The following is a 10221-nucleotide window of genomic DNA, read 5'->3' as shown; positions in this document are numbered from 1 at the left end:
AGTGGCATAGTTCGCATGCAGGCAGCAGAACAAGGGAGTGTGGCAGATGGTAGACTAAGGAGGTGGGTGGCAGGGTGTTCACAGAGTGGGTGGGTAGTAGGGGGGGTCAGGAGACAGTGGGTGGGCAGATGAGTAGCAGAATGGTTGGTAGAGTGGGTGGGTAGCAGAGGCAGTGGCACGAGTGGCTGAGCTTCTGGCTAGAACTAACACAGGAACTGGTCACACCCAGTCCCTCCCAAAGAGCCCCCATCCCCTCACACCTTTTCCTTCCTTCCTTTCCTTTCCCCATCCCGCACCCTCCCCGCAACCTCCATTACCTCATCCTCCACACTGGCCCCCCCTCCCACCTATATGGACGGTATTAATACCTGGTTGGTTACCTGGTTGGTGGGCTTCCGGTGGGCTTCCTTGCAACCAGCTGATAGATCGGGAGGCAGACTCCCCGAGCGCCTGACACTAAACTTATTGTATGCTGACTGGTTGCGACTCTGAATGCATGACTGACCATAAATGCTTGACCAGTTGCTACGACAACAATGAATGCTTGACTGTCTTTGGTTATGACTGCCTGTGACTGGTCTTGACTGAATGCTTGACTGACATGATGTGACTGACTGACTGCCTCTGACTGGCTGCCACATAACAGAGGCAGTGAAATGGGTGAAAGGAATATCTGGAACCAGTGATGCAGATATAAAAGCATTTAAGGTGAGCAGGGGATGGTCTCACCACCTCCCACCCCCCCCCCCCCACCTCCTCACCCTCCCCATACACCAACATCGCTCCTCCCTCCCTCATTATCTCCCATACGTCCTCAGTAAAGTACAGTACAGTTAAATGTTCACTTATTTTATTTATGGTTTATATTAATACCCCTATTGTTTTGTGTATGAAAAATATGAGTAGTATTCTGTATAAAATGTACTTTTAAGATAATATTTTTTGGTGTGTGGATCAGATAAATTCAATTTACATTATTTATGGGAAAATTAGTTTCGAGTTGCGAATTTTCGGTTTACGAGCTGTCTCTAGAACGGATTAAAATTGAAAACCAAGTTATCACTGTATATATATAAATGCCAAAGGCCCAAAGTGTGTGTTGGGCGAGGCACAGTGAGTCATAGTGACTTGGTGGAGGTGTCCTGGAATCGGACTGCTCAGCTATAGCAATCCTCTATTATTTTGTGTAGGATATCTAAAAACATATCAAAATTAATATATTTTTATTTAACCATGAAGACAAGTAAAAATCTAAAGAATGTACAACAGAATTGCACTTGGACATCTGGAATTATTAATTTAAATCTATAAAAAAGTAGGATACTATGTATGCATTTCTTCATCCAAACAGCGCTTCTTTCCCCGAGGACTTGAACTGACCCAGGACTGCCTAAGAGATGCTTGTAGTTCTTGAGTTTCATTAATGTAACCAGGTAACTCATGTTCACGCATGGTGGGAAGAACACCAGGAATGTATTGTGCAAACACCTGCAAGAAGAATGTTTAATGTCTTCAGGGGACATACTTTATTGCAGCAAATGCACATTAAATACTGAAATTTCAAGTTACATTGGAAATGTTGAAGCAAATAATCTTATTTCAATTCGCAATATAACTTTACCTTTCTTATAAAGGTTAAAAACCTGCTCTGGTATCCCTCACTGTGTTCATATACTGTCCTGGTGGGAGGGGGAGGGGGGGGGGGGGGGACATGCCCAGCTGTGACTGGGTCTCTCCCATCTCATTTATCTTTTCTTATCAACCTCTTCTTCAAATCTCCCCAACTTTCTCCTCACTTCCTTCTCCTCTTCTCTTCAAATATCATCTTTCTCCTTTCCTCTCTTCTAATATTCCCCCCCCCCCCCCCCCCCCACCTCTTGCCCCAATTCCTTCTTTCCCTGTCTGTGTATGTGTGCGCCTGTGTATGTTGTCTGTGTCTGTTACCTGCTTGATACCTGCTTGATGGGGGTTCAGGGAGTTGTTCTACTTCAGAAGTTGACTTGTGTGTGCTTGATTCACTAGGATGTTGCTTGGAACAACCCGCAGGCCCACTTTTCCACTCAGCCCGGTTAGCCCAGCACTCCTTGGAGAAAATTATCTCTTTCTCTTAAAAATGTAGACGGTTGTTCCAGCAATACAGTACACCTGTATTTCTTATACTCGCTGGGCAACCTGTCCTCTTAAAAATAACATCGCTTTTGGCCGTTTGCCCGTATGGCTGAAAGTGGATGTAATTTGAAAATATAAAATATCAAAATAAATTTAGAATTTTTTTTTCAAGAACAGTTAGTTAAGGGTCCTCTGATAGGTTAGGTGGGCAGGAAATTCTCAAAGTTTCAAAACGTTATGCAAACCATTAATTGAAAGTTTCTTCTCCTAACCTTTCCGAGTAACCCGGACAACTCAAACAGAAAACGGGACAGTACGTCACTTTCGTGAGCCAATTTCATTTCAAATTACTTCCACTTTTGGCCATAGCGCGCATACAAGCCAAAAGTGACATTTTTAAGAGGACGAGTTGCGCTGGGAGGACGTTGAACAACCGTGGACCTCTGATGTTCATGCAGTACTCTGATTGTGCTTATGGCGCTCCTGTTCCTCACTGGTTCTATTCTGCATTTTCTTCCATATCATTCACTCCAGAATGTTGTTATTTTACCGAGTAGAATTGGGACCTGGCCCCCAGTATTTTCCACATGTATATTATTTTATATCTCTCTCGTCTCCTTTCTAGTGAGTACATCTGGAGAGCTTTGAGACGATCCCAATAATTTAAGTGCTTTATCGCGTCTATGTATGCCGTACATGTTCTTTTGTATTCCCTCTATTTCAGCAATCTCTCCTGCTCTGAAGGGGGAATACTCAAGATGGGACAGTACAAGTGATTTGTATAGTACAACTACTGTGATGGGATTCCTAGATTTGAAAGTTTTCATAATCCATCCTATCATTCTTCTGGCTGATGCAACATTTGCTTGGTTATGCTCCCTAAACGTTAGGTCGTCAGACATCATTATTCCCAAATAATGTATTCCCTATAATGTATTAATGTATTTGTAAATATTCCCAAATAATATTCCCTTTATGTGCTGTTTTCCTACTATGGGTAGATTTGATTGTGTTTTGTACCCTGTATTATGTTTAAGGTCCTCATTTTTACCATATCTGAGTACAGGTACCTGGAATTTATCACTGTTAAATATCAGTGACCAGTCGAAAACTTTATTAATATCTGCTCGAGGTGTTTCAATGTCTTCAGCAGAGATAATTTTCATGCTGATTTTTGTGACATCTGCAAAGGATGATACTAAGCTTTGACTTGTATTTTTATCAATATCTGATATAAGAATAAGGAAAAGCAGTGGTGCAAGGACTGTAACCTGAGGAAAAGAACTTTTAACACTTTGATGCTCTGGGGGCACATGCGCCACACTACCCCGGATGGGTTTGGGCATTCCGCGGGAGCACGCGGTAATTCTGAAAAGTGTATAATCTTTTCAACTTTGTTACCTCAATTCTCATCATAAGTTTTTCTATTTGGTATCATTGTGGTTGCAATAGAATTTTCTACAGGACTAAAGGCATATCGAGTCCAAATGCCCAGCATACTAGCCGCAACAAACAGAGAAAGTGAAAGCATGTTACCCGGGAGCACGCAGGACCGATAAAAGGTGTACACTCCTTTCACTTTGGTCACCTCAATTCTTGTCCTAGGTCTTTCATTTTGGTATCAATGCGTTTGCAATAGAATTCTCTATAGGACTAAGGGCATATAAAGTCCAAATGGTCGGCGTACCAATTGCAACAGAGAAAATGAGAGCATGTTACCCGGGAGCATGACTAAAGAGCAATAAAATTTTTAGTCCCTTAACTTTGGTCACCTCAATTCTCGTCCTAGGTCTTTCATTTTGGTATCAATGTGTTCGGAATAGAATTCCCAACAGGAATATATGCATATAATGTCAAAAACAGTAGCGCGCTCCACCCGCCGCCAAGATGAAAGTTACCAGAAAGAGTGCTGCACCACCCCAAGGCGCCTCTCATTACAATAGAGAGAGTGGTCATACCGAAATGTGTATACTCTCTTCAACTTTGTCATCTCAATTCTCGTCCTAGGTTTTTCAATTTGGTATCAATGTATTTGCAATAAAATTCTCTACAGGACTAAATGCATATAAAGCCCAAAAGCCCGGCGAGAAAGTGAGAGTGAAAACGTGTTACCCAGGAGTGTGAAAGAGCAAAAAAAATGTGTACACTCTTCACTTTGGACATCTCAAATCTCGTCCTAGATCTTTCAATTTTGTGTCATTGTGTTTGTAACAGAATTCCCTACAGGAGTATATGCAAATATAAAAGTCCAAAAGCCCAGCGTCCATCCACAGCAAACAGAGAAAGTGACGGTGCATAACCCAGTGAGCACTAATAAAGAGCAATAAAATGGATATACTCTTTTCAACTTTGTTACCTCAATTCTGGTCCTAGGTCTTTCATTTTTGTATCATTGTATTCACAGTGAAATTCCCTACAGGTGTGTATGCATATAATGTCCAAAACCGCGGCACACCCTTCCCAAAACAGTCGCCAATTTGCTGCCGGAAATCACGCAATGCTGCGTCATTACCGGACTACCCTCGAGTAAAAAAGTTACGCAATGCTGCGTTATTACCGAGCCAAAGTGTTAACTGCACTTGGACTATTTTATATGGTTGACTTATTCTGTGTTCTGTTCGACAGAAAACCAAGTATCCAGCATCCTACTTTACCAGTTATTCCCACTGACCTCATTTTATGTGCTATCACTACACTGTCACATTTATCGAATGCCTTTGCAAAGTCCGTGTATACCACATCTGCATTCTGTTTTTCTTCTAATGCCTCAGTGACTTTGTCGCAGTTATCAAGTAGCTGTGAAAGGCACAATCTTCCCACTCTAAATCCATGTTGGCCTGGGTTTGTGAAGGTCATTGGTCTCAAAACTAGTAACCCGACTCCTAATCACACTCAAATACTTTTATTATGTGGGATGTTAGTGCAACTGGTCTATAATTCTTTGTCAATGCTTTGCTCCCACCCTTGTGTAGAGGTGCTATGTCTGCTGCTTTAAGCGCATCTGGTATCTCCGTGTCCAAGCTCTTCCTCCACACTATACTTAGTATCTGTGCTATCTATCGGCACTTTGCATTTCTTTATAAATATTGAATTCCATGAATCTGGACCCGGGGCTGAATGCATGGGCATGTGTTTAATTTCTCTTTCAATATCTGCCACACTTGTATTGATATCAGTTATATTTTCAGTGGTTTGGATATCACGCATATAGAAGTTGTCCGGATGTTCCACTTTCATGCTGTTTATTGGAGTGCTACACATGTCCTCATACTGCTTTTTTAGAATTTCACTAATTTCTTCGTTATCCTCCGTGTATGAACCTTCACTCGTACAAATAGGTCCAATACTGGCAGTGTTTTTTGCTTTTGATTTCGCATATGTGAAGAAATATTTTGGGTTTTTCTTTATTTCTCAACACTTTATTGCACCGCGCGCACGCACTACCCCGGGTGGGCCTCAGCGTTTCACAGGAGCGCGCGGTAATTCTGAAAAGTGTATACTCTTTTCAACTTTGTCACTTTCAATTCTCGTCCAAGGTTTTTAAATTTGGTATCATTGTGTTCGCAATAGAACTCTCTACAGGACTAAAGGCATATAAAGTCCGGTGTACCATCCACAACAAACAAAGTGAGTGCGTGTTACCCATGAGCGCGGAAGAGCGATAAAATGTGTACACTCTTTCACTTTTGTCACCTCAATTCCTGTCCTAGGGCTTTCATTCTGGTATCATTGTGTTTGCAATAGATTTCCCAACAAGAGTATATGTATATAAAGTAAAAAAAACGCAGCGCGCTCCACCCGCCGATAAGATGAAAGTGGCCCAGAAAGAGCACTGCACCACCCCAAGGCGCCTCTCATTACATTAGAGTGCGCGGTAATACTGAAGAGTGTATTCTCTTTTCCACATTTTTTATCTCATTTCTCGTCCTAGGCTTTTCAATTTGGTATCAATGTGTTCGCAATAGAATTCTCTACAAGACTAAATGTATATAAAGCCCAAAAGCTCAGCAAGAAAGTGAGAAAGTAAGAGCTTATTACCCAGAACCATGCAGGAGCAATAAAATGTGTACTCTCTCTTCACTTTGAACATCTCAATTCTCGTCCTAGGTCTTTCATTTTGGTAACATTGTGTTCGCAATAGAATTCCCTACAGGAGTATATGCAAATATAAAGTCCAAAAGCCAGGCGTACCACCCACAGCAAACAGAGAAAGTGACGGAGCGTAATCCTAGCGAGTGCTAATAAAATGGGTATACTGTTTTCAACTTTGTTACCTCATTTCTGTTCCTAGGCCTTTTTTTTTTGGTATCGATGTATTCGCAATGAAATTCCCTACAGAAGTATATGCATATAATATCCAAAACCAAGGCGGGCCCCTCCCGAAGCCGCCGCCGACGCAATGCTGCATCATTATCAGAAATGCATCTACTAAAAAAAAAGACGCAATGCTGAGTCGTTACCGAGCAAAAGTGTAAGTTAACTTTCTGTTCTAGTTGTCTTTCCTAAATCTGATAGTGTTTCAGTTTCTGCTCAATTTCTTCAATCTCCCTGTTTAAATTATTCCTTTTAAGGGAAAGTCTTGCCTGCATAAGCATTTCCGTTATGTTTCTTCGCCATTTATATTATCGTCTGCATTCTCTTTCTATGCTGGACCTCTTTCTTGCTTTCCTCAAAGGAACAGGTTTGAGACAGACTTGATATTGAGTGAGGCTAACCTTAAGCATCTGGCCTCCAACCACGGACATACAAACACAGACAGAGGAAACTAGACAAGCATTCTCTTGTACATACAGATTATATTCCCGCTTTGTTTAATGAGTATAATTAATTAAATTAAAAAGCTTCAATACCTGACACACACTTTAGAATCTTAGCACTATCATACTAACTAATCTGGTCAACATTTTAACAAGACATACTTAGATATAGTACATCATACAGAAGCTCAAACAAAGACCTACTCTGAAGAGTATCGTAATATTGAGAAGAAAACCAAAAACAAACATACCTGTGGGTATCTTTGAGCATAATTTGGATTAAGCTTGTGAATGCTCTTAACAAGTGTAGCTATTACATGAGGCACTATAGTGACGGTAGTCATTCCCGTTGCTCGTTTCACCATCACTGAAATTTATGGCAAATATCATGAAACCAGGAATACTTAAGGAGTCGTATTTCATCTTAACTCGGTATCTTACCAATACAAAAATAAATGCAATTACATTCAGATTTATAAAAGGGCAACATTGTTAAAAGCTAATGTATTTTATTACACAATAAATATATAGGAGCAAAATTACAATGCATAATTAAGGAAGCAACACAAGTATGAATGTAAGAATGAAACTAACTGCAGAAGGCCTATTGGCCCATACAAGGCAGCTCCTATTTATAGCCACCCAAAAATCAGAAACTGGATTAAGGCCTAAATTCCAAACACTAAAAAGGGGTAGCTTAATTATATCTCATTCTACAAGAATCAGTGTTGCCTTTTTTTTTAATCAAGAAACTAAGTCTTAAATGTTGAACATCACTTCCTGTTCCTAATATTTTTTTATGATGGAAGCAAAGATCACTACTGCATACAGTACTATTAAACCATTTTAATTTTTTACTAATAAAAACCCAGCCTTAAATGTAATGAAATTCCATTTCCTGAAGGAACCCCAGTAGTTCTCTGAAGCCACCTTGCTGAAATTGCTACATACAGAAAGGTCATCATCAATCGCAGTAGTTCTATTTAGACTACAAGGAACCAGAGCTAGAACTTTGTCCCATTCCTCATAGAGCATCACCTCACCAGAAAAAGACCCCAGTAAGTCAGCACAACCTTACAGACACTTGGTGGGGTTCCCAGACAATGAAGCCTCAAAACTGTGCAAACAATTCACATAGAACAAGGGATTCACTCAAACTAGCTCAAAACTCACTGGTGCTGATCACCACCATCAGGCAGCCTGGCCCCCCCAGCCCTCAGAGGGGTTCCAAGGTCAGTTCTAGAGCCAATGAACAGCCTCGTGATGAACCAATGAACCTGGATGGAGGGTGACAGGGCACCACCGAGGCTCCTCCAGAAAGAGGCGTTTCATCATACTCGGCTCTGGGTTTCTGGAGGGAGTTCCTCCAGGAGTATAAAGTATAACCTCCCTGAAGTTAACTAACTGCAGGGAACAAAAACAGGGCTTACCAGGAAGGAGAGATAGCAGATATCAAGATTAAAAGGAAAACTCAGGCCAGGGAAGGCAGCCCAATACTACACATGACCAAATGGGACCAGGTTCACTCCTATTAAAACACCAAAACCCCCAGTCCTGAATATCTGCCGAGGACATGTTGGAGAAAACTGCAAATAATGCAGCGTACTTGTGATCAAGCCCAAGGCCATACTGCAGGTTGGTGCCAAATGATAAGAGGCAACAGTATTCGGCATAAGGTGCCAATCGAGAAACAACTGACAAAAAAAACAAGGCAGACCTAACCGAGACTGCAGTAAGTACTTAATTATCAAAGAAGGCACCAAGCGAGTATGACTATAGCACCACTGAAGTTGCAAAGTATTAACAAATACACTAAATATCACTCAAAATACTATACGAGAACAGACAGACACAAAGAGAAGGATATTAAAGGTACCGATTCACCAAGAATGCTAACAAGAGATAACGGACCTAGGGACATTAGGAAAGCAAGCCACACAAACATCCTGAAAATCAGGGCAATCGACAAGAAAGTGCTAGACTAAGTGGGACAACAAAATTTGGACAAAAGGAAGCAGGAAAGTGTTCCATCAAGAGGTCCACCTCCGGAAGCTCTTACATTTAGCAGAGCCAATTAAATGAGTCGGCGTTGACTGTCCATTCCGTAGATAGGGGAATGAACCGTTAACAGGCCGTCAGCCAGGACATTGGCCACCCCCTGAATGTTGACCGCAAGGAAAGCCAAATCCTGAGAACTCGGCACACGAGTCACCCGAAGCGACCAGCCCTAAAGAGCCATAGATCGCATCGACCCCCCCTTCCCCCACCGCAGTTCAAGCATTCCTTGAACCACCGGGAAGCAGTCCGAATGGAGCCGGACAGTCAAATCTTGAGCGACCCAAACCCTCCGAAGTAATGGGATGGGCCCCATCGCCCCTGGCTGACCTGACGAGCACTGGTCACAAAGCCCCAGCCAAGAGATGACACGTCCGTGAACACTGAGCGAGGGCTCAGGTAGGCGCCAAGGCAGTGAATCTAGAAAAATTCGCAGAGGAAGCCGGCGACGCAGCAGCCGACATAAGGCACCCGGAGGCCAAACCTAGCAATCGTGAGAGAGGCAGAAGTTATGTCTCCGATGGAACCAAAACAGCCAACGAAGACAAACCCGAACACGTCAAAGTTCAGACTCCCGCACAAACCCTCAAGCAACCGCCTCGTGACACAGGACCCCTCCAGAAACAGCTGAAGGTGGGACTGCAGCCACAGAAGAGCCTCCAGAGGGAGAGACAAGGAAGCGGTCCAAGAGTCCCACACAAGAACCAGCCAAGTCCGAACCTAGGTGGGAACCAGATGCAACTTTCTCCAGTTCACAAAGAACCCAAACCCGGCAAACTGGGAAAGAACCAAATCCCTGGCGAGCAGACATGTGGACTGGCTAGAACCCGAACCCCTAAGAGATGCAGACGGGCCGCCGCCACCACCACCTGGGTAGGGTATGTGAACACGCGAGGTGCCAGATTCAAGCCGAATGGAAGGCAATGACAGCGGAAAGCATGAGGGCCCCACAACAAAACCGAGCCAGTCCCTGAACCCCGGATAAATCGGGACATGTCAATACGAGTCCCGGAGATCCAGGGACACCATTCAAGTGTCTGGCTCCAAAAGAAGCTGGGTCTAGGACAGTAGTCATCTGAAAGGAGGGGCAACAGACCTAGGGGTTTAGACAGGACAAGTCCAGAATGAACTGCAGGTCAGCACACTCCTGTTTCAGAACTGGAGAAGAACCAGTTCAGAACCAGGGAAAACCCACCTGAGGGACGAGGACGTTTCGACCATGCCCAAGCAAACCCACTCCAAGATGACCTAACAGAGTGCAGGAGAGGAGGCCTGCCCCACCAGCCCCGAACCACCCCAA

General features: G+C 43.1%; 1 protein-coding gene across 2 annotated transcripts in view; it reads right to left on the bottom strand.

Annotated features, from left to right (window-relative positions):
• Positions 1 to 1206: 1206 nt before the first annotated feature.
• The window catches only part of LOC123772184 (CDK2-associated and cullin domain-containing protein 1), a 75685-nt gene continuing 66670 nt past the window's right edge, over positions 1207 to 10221 (bottom strand). For both annotated transcript variants that reach the window (XM_045765245.2, XM_045765247.2), the window contains exons 5-6: positions 7118 to 7233; positions 1207 to 1488 (exon numbers count right to left, since the gene is read on the bottom strand). In XM_045765245.2, coding sequence (XP_045621201.1) covers positions 1324 to 1488; positions 7118 to 7233 — 281 coding nt within the window. In that variant the 3' untranslated portion in view covers positions 1207 to 1323. The remainder of the gene's footprint in view (positions 1489 to 7117; positions 7234 to 10221) is intronic.

The sequence above is a fragment of the Procambarus clarkii genome, chromosome 69 (genome assembly GCF_040958095.1).
Source record: "Procambarus clarkii isolate CNS0578487 chromosome 69, FALCON_Pclarkii_2.0, whole genome shotgun sequence".
NCBI classification, from domain to species: Eukaryota; Metazoa; Arthropoda; class Malacostraca; order Decapoda; family Cambaridae; genus Procambarus; species Procambarus clarkii.
Note: the sequence above shows the minus strand (reverse complement) of the source record. Positions and strands in the feature narration are given on the sequence as shown.